The 17,026-nt window shown below is 40.3% G+C and overlaps 1 protein-coding gene across 2 annotated transcripts in view; it reads left to right on the forward strand.

The window, feature by feature from the left end:
- LOC129775980 (follicle-stimulating hormone receptor) overlaps positions 1–17,026 on the forward strand; it is a 429,827-nt gene that overhangs the window by 365,372 nt on the left and 47,429 nt on the right. For both annotated transcript variants that reach the window (XM_055781291.1, XM_055781292.1), the window contains exon 4: positions 11,241–11,312. In XM_055781291.1, coding sequence (XP_055637266.1) covers positions 11,241–11,312 — 72 coding nt within the window. The remainder of the gene's footprint in view (positions 1–11,240; positions 11,313–17,026) is intronic.

The following is a 17,026-nucleotide window of genomic DNA, read 5'->3' on the forward strand; positions in this document are numbered from 1 at the left end:
AAGGATTAAACGACCAGGAACTGTCAAATTATATAATAGCTGTTGGTGGAAGGGCTTCAACTTCTTCTTGAATGGCGTTAACGTCCCTGTGGAACTTTTGCCGTCTCAACGTATGCATTAACTAGCGTCATTCATTAATACTTAGTTGAGATTACTTAAGCCAAATAACACGACTTGAATGTATTCCGAGGGGCAAGCTAACCACTCGGCCACGGGTGCACCAACTATAAAGCTACAAACTTACTTATATTTTTAATTTGATTGAAAATTGTACCACCTATTTTTTAAAAGCCTTGTCCGAAACTGTCTCCTTTCCCCTACCATTAGACGGCAAATTTATCCAGCAATTTTTTTTCAACAGTGGAAACAATAAAACAAATGAGCAATTTAACGAATAAAAGAGGTATGTTTTTCGAGCGAATGCAAAGGCAAATCATGTATTATGGATTGTTTATTTCAACTTGGTTCCCGTGAATGTTGTATGCAACACAATATGTAGGAATGAGGGTGATGCAGATGGTGAAGTGGGTTAGTAAAATGGCTGCAATTTCATAGAAATTCAGTATCTCATAAAATCATAATTTCAGCGATACCAAAGTGGTATTGTCACGGCCCACAGACAGTGTGTCAGTGTGAATGACGTGGAATATATTCAGCAAACGAACATTATTTTACCGAAAAAATAACCACTTCCGATGACTTACAGTACCATAGCTACCCATTAAAAATAAAGCGGTTTTATGATTTCATGTGTATTTTGCCTCAAAATATCATGAAATTGTAAATATTTTCAGCATTTCTTGTTTCTTCTTCTCATTCAATGTAATCAATGACGATATATATTTTTTTATTTACCGATCCACATTCGGCTGCCATTCCACCCTATCATGTGTCACTCTGATATTCATTATTCGTTTTCAGTTAGGCAGTTGAAAAGTTGAGCTTCTGGGAGGAAATCTAATTTTGTTTTTTTTTTCATTACAACCCGTTTGACGGTTATGAGTGCATATAACTAACGATCCTTTTCATGGCCACCATTTGGAGTTTCAAAAGTTTTAACCGATTTCTGAACAATGAACAGAATTACATAAAAACAATTGTTCCGTACAATCACATTCCTACGTCAAATTTACTTCCGTGCTCCTAGGCTCAGACCCTTCTACTTTTTTTGTTTTTAAGAGGTTTTAAATTTCTTCAGTTCATTCTTCTCTAGCCCTGAATAGGGTCCTTGTGGAAAGAAACTCAACTCCATATTACTCCTTCATCCATCACCACAGAAAGACAATCTATTTTCGCTCGATGTTCGCCAGCAACGATGTTGTTTCGATGACCAGCAAACAAGAAGTGGTGTAGGTTCAAAACGCGGATGGCTTATTTATACCAAATAAGTTGAAAACTGGCAGAAATGGATGTACTGGTTGCTTGTTATTGACGGCACAGGAAGTTAAGCAAATCGGCAGAACGAATGTATAGGAAAATGGGAAGGCTTCCAGTTTTCATTACTTTAAACCGTTTAGGGATTAAGGAATGGTTATGTATAGCATATCGAAAAAATCTTAGAGAATTTCCGATTCGATAGATATGCAAATCATTAGAATTCGTTCGCTGTGGAAATAGTTTTCTGATTTAAGACCCTTCCTGAAAGTAACTCTACGTCAAAAATACAATATTAATGAAAGGGTTGGTCACTCAGTTGTTCGATGATTTTTATTTGTGTTTCAATATGGTTGGCACCCATTCATTGAATTACCTTCTGTTTCATAAACATCCGTTTGCGGAGAAAAATATCCTTAGGATAAAATTTGTCACGTAGCGAAACAATTTCAAAAAATACATTGTGTACCAAGTTCCGGGATCCAAGCTATATCAAACTATTATTTGCTATTATATAAACTGTTTCTGAAAATGATTATCTAAGAGTTTTGAAGCCAGAATCCGTCGAATACGGCTCGAATATCACAATCTAGAAAGGTGTGCCCTTCCACACGATAATGTGATAATCAATATTTGGCTCGAAGTCGTGTTTCTGACCTTAATCATCGGTTCTATTCACCTGATGTGGTACCCTGTGTCATTTTCACTTTTCCCAAAAGTTAAGACAGAATTGAAAAGACATTTTTTGACGTAATTGGAATCGGAATCAAATGTATTCATTTGAAGTGTTGAAGCCGGAATGAGCTAGAGCTCGCATTTGAAACGCTATTATTGCTATTATATATTAGCAGTAATGGTGCTCAACTTCAAATTCCTAATCATTTCCCAAGAAAATGCTGAAGAAGATGATCAATGGATTACGTTTTTGTATTGCTGTGTAATTTGTGGAAATTCAAAAATTAAAATCTAGCTTTTTTCAGGTATTAATCAAATAATTATGGGACGAAAAGTTTTCATCTACAAACAAGAATGTTTCCGGAAGAGAAGCTTCAAAGTTATAGTTTTTTTAATGTTACTAATGTGAGATACGCTCTTAAAAGAAAGTGGATTAAAAAAAATTGGTCATGCAAAATCCTATCAATATGGGTTTTCTCTAAACCCCATCAATATGAATATCAAATGACTGGCTTGACTAGTAGAATACAGTTATTTATGAAAAATGCAAATCTAAGATGGCGGCCGCTACAAAATGGCGGATTACATATTGTTACGCCTCTCAGACTGAGCGCACCTTAACATCCAATTGCCTCTTCGAATCTTGTTCAGAGTTTTGAGTTCAATGGATGGAAATAGGAGAAAAAAGGAAAATATAGCAACCATTGTTAGAAGGAAAAATCTAGTAGGCATTGTTGAAAAGAAAAATCGAGATAGTTAGAAAAGAGAGTAGCAAGTGCGAAGTGCGAAGATTTTCAATGAAAATTAAATTATTTGAATTTCTAGATCAGGTAAAAGAAACAAAATTATTTGATTTTGAATTCGAGTTAAAAATTAATTCATTCATAGATTAGCACCAAGCATACACCTAGCCTCAGTTAAATTATTCTACTGCTAAGTGATTTATCTACTATAAAGGGTAAGCACTTAAGTTTACTTAAATTAAACCTTAACTTATTTCTAACATTATACTTAAAATAAATAGGCTAGCTAAAAGGCGTATTGAATACACCTGAGGAGGCTTCCTGATAGAACAGGCAACAGGAGTCATTAAACGTAAGACTTACTAACTAGACCAGAAACAATCATATGTAACTAATTAAAATTTAATTATAGGAAATTTTAATATACCCAGCAAAAATAGTGGTGATTTGTTTTTCGGAAACTGCACTCCTGTTGGCGAAGCCAACATTTTAAAATTTCGTTTTAAACATAACGATGTTGGAGCGGACCACAAACCCTCCAGACGGAACCGGTAAACAAGCTACCGCAGATCATCGAAACCTTATTGGCTCAACTCCGGAAGTTTCAAGTCTCCATAACATGGTAGATCCGCCCGCGGGTACATCTAAATCTACCGTTGTACAACAAAGTACGTCGAAGGTGCCATGTTCATGTTTGGAATGTGAGAAACCGGACACTAGTAGCATGGTCCAATGCGACAAGTGTGATGGATGGGCTCATTATTCATGTGTAGGTGTGGATGAAGACATTGCGGACCGAAGTTGGAACTGCTCGAAATGTGAAATCGCGGGAGTATACCGGAAAGGTAAACTGAAGTCCAAGAAGATCTCATCAGCGCTGAAGACATCGAACGCCAAGGACCGGAAGAAGACGTTACTTGTTGCGATAGTGAAAGGTGGCGGGAAGAAGACGACATCGAAGGTTGTTAAAAAGTCAACCGATAATGGTCATGCTAAGGAATTTGCTGATACAGAAGCATGCGGAAGAGGTGGAATGTCTGTGGATAAAACTAATGACACGGCGCAGAAGGCTAAATCGATTGTTTCTGCGTCTTCCTTTAAATCTGCCAAAGCACGTTTGGAGGTTCGCTTGAAGCAGATTGAAGCAGAAGAAACGCTGATGGCAGAAGAAATGAAACGTAAGCGCGAGCTAGTAAATAAGAAGTTCGAAGTCCTCAAGGAGTTGGCTGACCTGGAAGATGATGGTGAATCTGTGGACGATACACCAAACTCTCACGGTAAAGTGGAAGGTTGGCTGAAGGACAACGACAGAAAATTCGTAAAAGAAAAACACGATTCAGAGCACGATGGAGAGGATAAGTTTGAGGATGACGCCAGCAACAGTGAAGAGGACGTTTCTGTCAACAACGAGAGCAACCAAGTATCTGGAGATGAGTCAGAAATGGGAGATGAAGAAGTGTTGGAAGAGAACCATGGCATAGAATCATTCAAACCCGGAAGGCAATCGACGATGAAGGATGCAGCTAGTAGAACGTCAGGAGCGGGATCTAAGAGTCCTTTACAAAGATACAAACGACTCACTAAAAATGAGTTTGCAGCGCGTCAGGTCGTTCCACGTGAATTGCCCAAGTTTAGCGGCAATCCCGAAGAACGGCCAATGTTCGCCTCAACCTACGAAGATACCACAGAAATGTGTGGGTACACCGAAGCCGAGAATATGAACCGCTTAAGAAATTGCTTGAAGGGGGAAGCGTTTTATGCAGTTCGCAGTTTTCTCATGCGCCCGGCAACGGTGGGAAAAGCAATGAATGCCTTAAAGTTGCGGTTTGGAAGACCGGAGACAATCATCGAGTACCTTAAGGACAAGATCCTGTCGTTGCCGGCTATCAAAGAAGAAGCAATAAATAAGATCGTTGATTTTGCTCTTGAGGTGCAGAACTTGAGTGCCACCATAGAAGCTTGCGGAAAAATGGAGTATAGCTCTGACGTAACTCTGCTGAAGGAATTAGTGAACAAATTACCACCTCACATCAGGCTTGATTGGGCGAAGTACCGGAAGAACAAATCAAAGGTGAAGCTTTCTACATTCAGCCGTTGGATATATGGTCTGGCAGAGGACGTAAACGTTGTTTTCGAACCACAGTTTCGAGTAGGAAAACAGAAGTACGTGAATACCCATTCAGAAGAGGTTGGTAAAGAGGAGTCACAGAAAATCCCTCAGAAACCTGTAGCGAAGGCTGATTCCTCAACGAGCGCAGCAGCAGATAAAAACAAAAGTTGTTTGGTGTGCAAAGGTGGTTGTACGAACGTCGGGAAATGTAAACGATTCCAGGAGTTATCGTATGAGGCAAAATGGGCGACCATCCGGGAATTCCATCTATGTCGTAGGTGCTTACGACGCCATAAAGGAGGCTGTGATGGTGCGTGTGGAAAAAATGGATGTACCTTTAGACACCATGCGTTGTTACACAAGGATCTCAACGATACGGTTACTGTTGGGGAATCCGGAAATGACACTTCACGTCGAATGCAAAACGAGGAGCGCAACATTAATACTCATCTATCCGGCAGTGGTCCAGGTACTTTCCGCTATGTGCCCGTTACGCTCTATGGAAATAACAAGCAGGTGAAATGCTTCGCCTTCCTTGATGATGGATCGGAGCTGACTCTCGTTGACGAGGAATTAGTTAAAGAGTTGCAGCTTTCTGGAGTACTGCGCCCACTTTGTCTCAAATGGACCGGAGGTACACATCGTTTCGAGTCGAACTCGCACAGCGTAAATATTGAGATCTCCGGTCACGAAGGCAAACGATATCGGCTTCAAGACGTCAGAACGGTTTAAGAGCTTCAGTTACCTTGTCAGTCGCTGGACATGAACTATCTCGAACGCGAGTTTAGCTGTTTACGAAATCTTCCTATCGATTCTTACTCAGAAGTCCGTCCCCGAATCCTGATCGGCCTCAAGCACGCCAACATAATGCTGGTACGCAAAAGCCGTGAAGGTAAAATGAGTGAACCTATCGCGGTGAAGACTAACCTTGGCTGGGTCGTTTATGGTGTTCAATCAACGGTGGATTCCATGAATACTAGTCACACCTACCATATCTGCACTTGCAGTGAGTCGGATGATACGAAACTCCATCAAATAGTGAAAAATTATTTCTCACTGGACAGTGCAGGAATCATCAAGCAAGAACGCACATTGTTATCCAGAGAAGATGAGCAAGCTGTGGCGCTTCTGGAATCCCGTACTCGCTACAACGGCGAACGGTTCGAAACCGGATTACTGTGGCGATCAGATGGTATCCGTCTACCGAATAACAGATCAATAGCAAATCGGCGTTTTAAATGCTTGGAAAATCGCATGGATAGAGATAAGGAACTGGCGAAGGTCCTACACGAAAAAATGGCAGACTACAGAACGACAATTCTACCACCAAACCATCCGATAACGTCGCTGCTTCTCCGCTATTATCATGAAAGGTACCTGCACCGCAATCACGAGATTGTTGTGAATGCAGTCCGTCAAAAATACCGCATCTTCCGTCTTAGACCGGCCCTTGCGAAAATCCGAAAAAATTGCCAATGGTGCAAGAACCGCGATGTACTTCCTCAGCCTCCGGAAATGGCAGATCTCCCAGAAGCTAGGTTGGCAGCGTACACTAGACCTTTTGCTCACGTGGGGATTGATTATTTTGGACCAATTGAAGTATCTGTGGGTCGGAGGATCGAGAAGCGATGGGGAGTTTTACTGACCTGTCTGACAACCAGAGGGGTCTATATTGAAGTAGCTAGCACTCTAACGACTAACTCTTGTATAATGGCCATTAAAAACTTCATTGTACGGAGGGGAACGCCAGTCAGCTTCTACAGCGACTGTGGCACTAACTTTGTAGGCGCTAGCAAGGTGCTTCGAGAAGCCTTGCGCGAAGTTGACCGACACCAGTTGATGCGAGAGTTCGTGACACCAACTACGTCCTGGCACTTCAACCCACCTGCTTCGCCCCACATGGGTGGAATCTGGGAGCGCCTAATACGGTCGGTAAAGCGCAATCTGATGGAAGTCCTTGCAGTGAAGCACCCTACTGACGAGGAGTTGCGGAATGCGTTGATGGAGATAGAGGGTATACTCAATTCGAGGCCACTAACGCATGTTCCCATCGAAGACGAAGCAGCTGCAGCATTGACACCAAACCATTTTATTTTGGGGTCATCGGATGGATCTAAACCGCTAACCCTGATTGATGACGACAAAGCGAATCTACGGCGGGGATGGCCAACATCTCAGTGGTTGGCCAATCTTTTTTGGAAGCGCTGGATCAAAGACTACCTCCATGAAATATCCCGGCGCACGAAGTGGTACGAAAAGGTAAAGCCATTAGAAGTTGGAGATATCGTGCTCATCGTCGACGTCGACAATCCGAGGAACTGTTGGCCAAAAGGAAAAGTTATCGGTGTGGTGTCCAGTGGTGGCCAGACGCGTAAAGCGACGGTACAGACTAGCAGCGGTGTTTATGAAAGACCGGTGGTGAAGCTGGCGGTATTGGATGTCCGTCGCGGAGTCGAGTAAGGTGGACCGATCGGATCATGCGGTCCGCTTACGGGGGGGAGTGTTACGCCTCTCAGGCTGAGCGCACCTTAACATCCAATTGCCTCTTCGAATCTTGTTCAGAGTTTTGAGTTCAATGGATGGAAATAGGGGAAAAAAGGAAACTATAGCAACCATTGTTAGAAGGAAAAATCTAGTAGGCATTGTTGAAAAGAAAAATCGAGATAGTTAGAAAAGAGAGTAGCAAGTGCGAAGTGCGAAGATTTCCAATGAAAATTAAATTATTTGAATTTCTAGATCAGGTAAAAGAAACAAAATTATTTGATTTTGAATTCGAGTTAAAAATTAATTCATTCATAGATTAGCACCAAGCATACACCTAGCCTCAGTTAAATGATTCTACTGCTAAGTGATTTATCTACTATAAAGGGTAAGCACTTAAGTTTACTTAAATTAAACCTTAACTTATTTCTAACATTATACTTAAAATAAATAGGCTAGCTAAAAGGCGTATTGAATACACCTGAGGAGGCTTACTGATAGAACAGGCAACAGGAGTCACTAAAACGTAAGACTTACTAACTAGACCAGAAACAATCATATGTAACTAATTAAAATTTAATTATAGGAAATTTTAATATACCCAGCAAAAATAGTGGTGATTTGTTTTTCGGAAACTGCACTCATGTTGGCGAAGCCAACACATATTTTCTCAAAACCCCATCAATATGGATATCAAATGAAAGGGATTAACTAGTAGAACACAGTTATTTATGTAATTTAGTCCAAGATGACCGCAGTTCCCAAATAAACAATTACTTTTCAATGGTTTCATTCAGCTTGCCCTGTTTGTATGTATGTTTGAGTGTTTGTAGGATTGTCCCACATTGATTGAAATTTGATCCCGTTCCTGATCACTGATTGATCTGAAATTTGGAACATACCTTTAATTCTACTGCCATTATAAAACTGCTTATCGATCTTGATAAATTCAATTTGGCCGCCGCTGAAAAATGGCTGAATGGCTTTACTTGGAGAATACACTACATTATGAACAACATAAGTTCGAGAAGGTCGCCGCCACAAAATGGTCGACTATGTATTTTTTGCAATCCTCTCAATATTGGTATCAAATGAAATGATTCAACTAATAGAATACAGTACATCATCAAAATATTCCGATGAGAATTAGGTAAGAAATGTTCACTATCCACAGGTAATTGTGTCATCATATATCCCACGATTCTATTTTAGTCTCATCATTGCCCTAGATTAATGAAGGTACGAATTTGATAACTACTAACTGCTACTTGTCTAATTATTTTCTAACTTTTAGTACATTAAACCGAACAACTTAATTTTTTTTTGTTTATTTTATTTTCTAGTTCTTAGTAAATTATCTGTTTCATTAGTGTACTTCTCTACAATAAAACCATTGAACTTTTTTTTAAATTTTTATTTCTTACCTAACTGTTTGCGACCGACATCGCGAAAAAGGAGCAAGAAAAAAAAGCAACTTTCGTTTCCCATGGAAAATCACTTTACTTTTTTACTTTCAATTGATTTATTTGAAACTCATTGTTGAAAAAAAAAATATTTATATTATTTAAGTTCATTGTGAAAACATGAACATAAACAAAACATAACCGTTATTGAATTGGATACATGGTGAAAATAAAAACATTTTTCATTTGAAATTCATTTTGAATTATTTTTAAGCAATTGTTTATTTTTCTTCCTCATCTTGGATTTCGGTTCTGAGGATTCCGACGCTTTGCCTTGGAGCGCTGTTGCGCTTCGTTGCGCTTTTGTTGCGTTTTGTTTGCGGTTCGAAGAGACACATGATGGTTCCTCATGAAGCTTGCAGCCCAATCTCTTACTGGCAGTTTTGCAACTTGGTTGAATTCGTGCTGGAGGTTGTTGGCTTCCGCTGAATCAAACGCCAAGCCCCGTAAATCTTTGAGAGTCAAACCATAGAAAGTTTTGTCCAGTGCTCTGCAGTGATCCGCCAGATCCTCAAACTGCTCACTCGTAAATACTTGTCTGAACCGTCCTAGGTGCTCGCTAGCACATTCCAGCAGAAGTAGATATGTCAATAAAAGAAGATTCAAATCATAAATCACTTTCTGATATGAGCCTCTTCCTCAAAGCTGATTCAGAAATACCTAGGCTGCCGCAATCCGACGCTTCGAGACTCCCTCCCGAAGCCTCTGTCTGGCAATTTGAGCATTTCTGGAGTGCATTTTTTCAAATCAGTTTTCTTCTTGTGGGTCCCGTTAAAAATTTGGTTGAAAACATTTTATAATTTTTTTTGAGAGCAAAACGTTGGTGTGAGCTTTTTCCCCACAGCCACTGCTCACCTTTGCCCCACAAGCAATTTTTGAACTAATCGAATTTAAAAAAAAAGTTCTTGAACTTTTTCACAAAAACGATATACACACTATCATCTACTATAGAATGAAGGTTTCCTTGATAGTGTTATTTCGAACTTTCCAGTTATTTTAGGTAAGTAAAACGTCATCCCCAAAATTGAAAAAATTAGATCAAAACATCGCAAAACTCTTTTTATCTCATAACTTTTTGCCACTTTCATGAAATGTATCTTGTTTATATGTGTGACCTGCTGGTGTATTAAAGTATCAAATGAATACACTGTTGTCGAATTTTTAGGCTCGTTTGCTTCAAAAAGACCAATGCGCACTTTCGCCCCGTGCGCACCTTTGCCCCGCATTACTCTATACACTACTTCCTTTGGATGAAGTTCAAAATAAAGAAAACATGCAAAAAGTAACCATAAAAACTATGTTGTATGATATTACATTCTTCTGCTTTACTGGAAGTGTATGATACAGCTCCTTCGAGTTCATCAGCCTATTTAATCGATTGCTACATTAAAATACTTCCCCTATGTAATCAAGATTGAAGCCAAGTTCAAAAGATTGCTCGGTCCGTACCGGGCGCCACCGGAAAATGTTGATTTCCTTCCAATTGTTGCCCTGCCAAAACTGGTAAACGTGGCTAAAGGGTATCTTTATCGCATTTTCCTCCTAATTTTTCTTGTGAACTTCAGACATCGAAAGATTTCTGTCGGCTAGACATCCACCACCGAAAGTGAATCCGTATTTTATCAGTACTTTTGAGAATTTCAGACAGATTCGGGTCACACGTTGGACCAAAAAGAGAAGAAGGAACACAAAAGCGCCGAGGATAATCGGATAGATCAAACAACTTCTGGCTGAAGACAAAGTTGAGTGGGTGAAACAAATTGTTTCTCATTTTTTCCAGCACTCGTTGTTGACTGCAAAGCAAACCGCACACTTGTTGATTGGTGAATAATGTAGTGAGATAACATGTTTTATTTTGTATGATTCTATCAGAGAACATATTTTGGAAGCGGAAACCGTCCATGGCAACAGGAAAATGCCCTTCCGAAAGCTTTTCATTGACGTATACACTCAGCCTTCGTGTGAATGGCACTGTTGATGGGGACGAGGAAAAACTAACAACAAAACCAACGAACCGATAGTCCTCGCTCTATTCGAAGTGGTCCTCGCACTTAACGTATCCATTGGATGGAGAGCGGCTATTTTCGTATTGGGTTGTGCATCCCAAAATAATATCCCAAGTAAGCAACAGACTCGCAATAGCGCTGACCAATATTTCAATAACTGGGTCAAACCAATTATCGTCCACCTACTGGATGGGATCGGGGCAATAAATTAGTTCCATAATCGCCTAAGTTATGAAGAAATGATGATTCGGCGCAATCGACCGGTCCATTGGTCGCCTCTCGGTTAGAGTGTATTTACAGATTTCCCTACTATCGAACGAAAAAAAAGAGGCAAACATTTGCAATCCGTATTAAATGCTTTTCTCCCCTTCTTTTCTTCTCGTTTCAGTGACCTCAGCCACAACAACATCTCTAGCTTACCAAATAAATCGTTCGATACGCTACCAAATCTAGAGGAACTGTGAGTAACTATTTCCTTCTCATGTCTTATCTAATCGGTATAAAATGCCCGCATCAATTAATCAATTTTCTCGGAACGATGAACGGAAAATGCAGCGGGGATTTATTTTGGAAATAATCCGGACCCGATATTGTGTGTGTACCCCGTGGCCAAGGGAGCTAACCGCGAGGAGCGAAAACATTTTGCAATTAAAACTTTTTCACTTTGCCAGCTGTAGGCTGTCCTAATTGTTTCGGGAAAGACGGGTCGAAGAAGGAGTGGGAGTTATTTCCAACTATCGCACTCCCAAAGTCAAATTATTAGCTATATGGTACAGCTTTGCACGATGTTGAACGCGATAGAAGAAAAAACAGCAACTAGAATATTTACGAACATATACAAACTGAATTAATTCATAGAATAATGCACAACAAATTGTTAATGCCAGTATTTTCAGATAAAACCAAAAACATTCGCTTAAAGACAATTAGATTTACCTCCACGAAATAAACTTCTGTTTAATTGTTTGGTTTTATATGAGCCACTTCTACATTGAGGGTGGAAACTTAAACAAGCAAAACAACCGAAAGTAAAAGGAATTTGACGATACAAAATGAAACGACAAGGATGCAAACTGTTGCATGTCAGGTTTGGAGGCGAAGGAGAAAGCACGGAGAGGTACAGGGGCATAAACTTTTGCGGCAAAATATTTTTCCAATTAAAGTTTACCGCAAGCCACCGAGAATGCTTGCTTATAATGCTTGTAGATATAACTTGCCGAGCAGCAGTGTATGAAATTGAATTCGTAAGAAAGCAGTAAATAAAATGAACTCATCAAGATCTAATTTGATTAATCCTTTTTGTAGGATGGCTACCTCGGAAAATCCTTGTATCCAACAAATAAACTTTCCACGTTTTTAAATGAAATTTCTTTGACTTTCATATAAAAAGAAATATTTTCGCGAACATCACTATTCTGTTTAGACACAAAACAAGATTCAAATGTAATGTTTTAGAATTATCTATGATTATTTATAATCATTTATAAGCGTCAATGTCGAATTGAAAAAAAGCTAAGTCATGTTTGAAATAATACGAATTTAAAATGGAGATAAATAAATATCGGCTTAAAATTTACTCTCTACGAAAGAGTATTGAGTTTAGGCATGCGATCAATTCAGATTTCTGAGACATAAATTTTCACTACTACTTTTGTTCTACTGGGATGTGCATTTGTTGATTCGACCGCTTCTGTTCAGGTGCGTTCTTCTCTTTCGTTGCTCGTCGACACAAAGACTTGTGTAACAACTGCAATCCAATTTTCACTCCTATAGTTCTCGTCATCTCCGCCGTCACCATCTTTTTTTGGCGCATCGAACTCCGTGGCAGTCTGTCCAGTTCTTCTTCTTCTTCTTCTTCAATGGCACTAACGTTCCTAGAGGAACTTCGCCGTCTCAACGTAGTATTACTTGCGTCATTTTTATTAGTACTTAGTTGAGATTTCTATGCCAAATAACACGCCTTGAATGCATTCTGAGTGGCAAGCTCTAGAATACGCGTGAACACAGTGCAAGTCGGAGGAAATTTTTTTGACGAAAAATTCCCCCGACCAGAACGGGAATCGAACCCGAACACCCGGCATGTTAGTTATGACGCTAACCACTCGGCCAAGGGAGCACAATCCAGCACTGTCCAGTTCATAACAGTCAAAAATCTCTCCAAACACCAGTAACCAAGAGCTACATGTTCAGTTTTACTGATCTTAGCCATTGCCAATTCGGAGACAGGCCTTCTAATTATACCATTTTAGCCATTACCATCACCAGTCGAACCCGGCAGTCTTGTCCCGCATAGATCTTGTTGATTCGACCTCTTGTCCAACCATTCCTCCTCGATTCTTCCACGACCAAGACCAAGTCGCCAACTTCCACGAATTTTACCTGCCCGAATAATTATGTCCATTTTAAGGTACGTCAACGGCATTGGATTTACCATTGATTCCGTTTGTATCGCTTTCTTCATCACATTTCTGTTTCCCTTTAGCTGCTTCCATCGCCGGTTTGAGAGAATGGACCATCCGTTCCCATGTACCTCCCATGTGTGGAACGCTCAGTGGGATTAATACCCATTCCGTGTTCGTGTTGGTGAATGTTACCTCCATCGCTCCGTTGATCATCTTCTCTATGACCTCCTCTTGGGGTGACCCATGACGGCTAACGAATCGACGCTCGCTCTTGATGAAGGATTCAGTTGAAAGGCTATAAATAATTTACACGTGGATGATACGGATTGTCAAGCGTGTAAACAATGTGTTCGGTGTTGTTCCATCCGACTTTCACAAAAAGTGGCCTGAAGAGATCTGACCAGACGTAGCTGACAGGTCAAGTTAACGACGCCAACTGATCAGTTAGTCGTCCTTGGAACATGCGACAGCACGTTCTTGATTTTGTACAAATGACTTCTTCTGATAACTGCTATACAACAATGCGAAACCTTGGAATATTGTACTGCTGCCTAATCTCGTAGTCTATGATTAGATGGGTGTTTTGGGTGGAAAAATGATAGGATACTTGGTATGACTTGCTACATTAATTTATTATTTATTTATTTATTTATTTTTCTATTTATACTTTAGTAACATCAGACTTACTGTCTTTTTTTTGGTTACAAACGAACGAACATCTACTCGTAGAATTCCACGCGCGTCGAGTACTGGTGAAAACCGGAAGATTCTTTCAACTGTCCGGATTGAGTGCTCCCAAGCTGGAGTTAGATCCACATGGGTGAGGGTTATTAGTAGGGGATCCCTCCCTTTCGTCTTTATGAAAACTCTCTCAATGAAGCGGTAGAAGTACGCTGTAACCCGTAGCGCCCGATTCCAGTTGGAAAACCTATCCAGATCGTGTACTAACTGAATTTTGGAAACTTTCCGATGCACATAAATCGATCGATTTTCTTCCTCAACGATTATAACGCTTGGTGCAAAATTTACAGGCCATTTTTCTTCACAGCTTCACAACATCTTCGTACCATTAACCCACTATACTCAACCAGCGACCCGCTGCGCGCAGTGCGCTCTTCTGGTGGGCTCATCTGGAGTTACTTTATTTTTAACAAAATTGTATTTGTAACAATAATCAATTCCCTTTCTCTAGTACGAAACGTCTATTTCTTGGAAATATGCTTCAGTGCCACCCTGCAGACTGCCTATTGGACTCAAGAGTCTCAAAACTTCGAAAGAAGTCCACTCGATTACACCGGCATTACATCCGGCTGTTGAATCATCAACGTGTCGCTGTTTTTGGTCGACGGTCAGCAAACGCGGCACCCATCGCGCGGATAGCTATTTCATGTCCAAAATGTCGAGCAAAATGTATCCCAATTGTTCTTTTGAAATGCCTACGGCCTCAGCTAACTCACGTAACTTCACTTTACGATCGTTTAAAACGAGTCGATGCACTTATATCACGACTTCTGGATTCGTAGCCTCTTTTGGCCTTGGGTGCTTGTACGGCCCATTTTAAGTTCACTAAACCACCGATATACTGTTGTTCTCGAAGGAGCAGAAGTGGAATAACATTTCGTCAACAACTGCATTGATTGTTCAGGAGTTTTTCCCATGAAAAATGTTCGATCAAAATACGACATTCCTCTTTTTCCATTTCCATTTTTATACGAATGCTCATGTGGTGACACTTAAACAACTGTAGTTTGTGAACAAATAAACGAAATATTATGAAACTTCACACATGAGCTAGTGACAGAAGAACCTCTCGAATTGAATCTTGTTCATTTTTAGTGGCGCCATCTGTTGAAAAAGCCCGGGACTTTTGAGCCCATGTAGTACGCTCACTAGCGATAAGAAACGTTCCGGTGGAGCTCTCATCGCAAGCAGGAAGAACATTTCTTCATCATCCTTCTGGGTAAACGAACTTCAACTAGAACATTTCCACTAAAAATCGTAAAATTGTTGTTGGTGTCATATACATTCCTCCGGATAAGTTGGTTATGAGGCGTCATACTGATTATTTAGAATCAGCAACATCTCTGACCAACGCACACGATATGATGATTATTTTTGGTCACTATAATTTGCCAGGGCTAAAATGACGCGGTCTGCACACCAGACATTGCTATCACGACAATCAATCGATCAGGTGCATTGTTACTTGATGGTATAAATTCTTGCAATCTGCGGCAAATTAATGATCTTCTTAATCGACACGGCACCATTTTCATGGTCACCTTGAACTGCAGCTCTCCCACGCTATATACTAATTATGTCTTTGACCTTCAAGGGTGTAACATCGCCAAAACCGATTTCACGCAGTTGTCTATTGTCTTAAATCAAATCGGCTGGTCCTCTGTCCTGAACTGCCTCGATATTGATACTGCGGTCCACGCTTTCACCGCTTCAATCGTCTAGCAATTGCTCAATGTGCTCCGTTGAACCGCCCACCCCAGAAACCACCGTGGTCGAATAAAGAATTACGAAGTAGGAAAAGACGCGGCAAACTCGCTCAAAGAACCTTCCGCAGATCTCACTCACTTCCAGATAAAATTGTATACCATACAGCTAGCCGCCGTTACAGGCCGTTCAAATGCCAACTCTACCGCGAATATTCCAGATCAATTAAAGAACAGCTCAAAAGAAATCCAAAAACATTCTGGAATTTTGTAAATTCGGAACGAAAGGAGAATGGACTCCCAATCTTCTTATCTCTGAATCAACAAGTCGCAAACACTAATTCAGAGAAGTATAAACTTTTTGCCGAATTCTTTCGATTCATTTTTGAAGTAACGCCAACAAATGAAGATTCCGCGGATTGAGCTGGATATTGCTCATGTCGTTGACCGAATTCCCGACCGACCGGAAATCTTCTTGCATGTTTTCTGTCCGCGAGAAGGGAAGCAAAACAGATATCAGGAAAAATTAGGGAGAATTTTTTGCGATCGTTGACAACGAAGATGATTGTCGCGTCGTATAACGTACTGGCTGACCCGACAAACTTCGTCCCGATCAAAATTTATTTTTCGTTATCACATTCACGTTTTTTTACTAAGCGCTCGTTCATGGATTCGCAGTTCCAATCGCAGAACTGTTCATTGATTGAATTTCTAATCTACTTTTTAAAATTACCTTTTATCTATCTATCTATCTATATATATATAAAAATGGAGTGATGTCTGTCTGTCTGTCTGATTCTTATAGAACTACTGAACCGATTGACATGAAAATTGGTATGTAGGGGTTTTTGGGGCCTGGGAAGGTTTTCGTGATATTTTGAGACCCCTCCCCCCTCTCTAAGGGGGGGCTGCCATACAAATGAAACACAAATTTCTGCATTACTCGGAAATTAACCAAGCAAACGAAACCAAAGTTGGCATGTGAAAGTTTTAGGGTGCAATAAATGTTTCTATGATGGTTAGACAGTCCTTCCCCCACTCAAAGGGGGGGCTGCCATACAAATGAAACACAAATTTCTGCATTACTCGAGAATTAATCAAGCAAATGAAACCAAATTTGGCATGTGGAGGTTTTAGGATACAATAAATGTTTCTATGGTGATAAGATACTCCTTCCCCCTCTCTTAGAGGGGGCTGCCATACAAATGAAACACAATTTTTTGCATTACTCGGAAATTAATCAATCAAACGAAACCAAAGTTGGCATGTGAAAGTTTTAGGGTGCAATAAATGTTTCTATGATGGTTAGACAGTCCTTCCCCCACTCA

The sequence above is a fragment of the Toxorhynchites rutilus genome, chromosome 3 (assembly GCF_029784135.1).
Source record: "Toxorhynchites rutilus septentrionalis strain SRP chromosome 3, ASM2978413v1, whole genome shotgun sequence".
In the NCBI taxonomy this organism is placed as follows: Eukaryota; Metazoa; Arthropoda; class Insecta; order Diptera; family Culicidae; genus Toxorhynchites; species Toxorhynchites rutilus.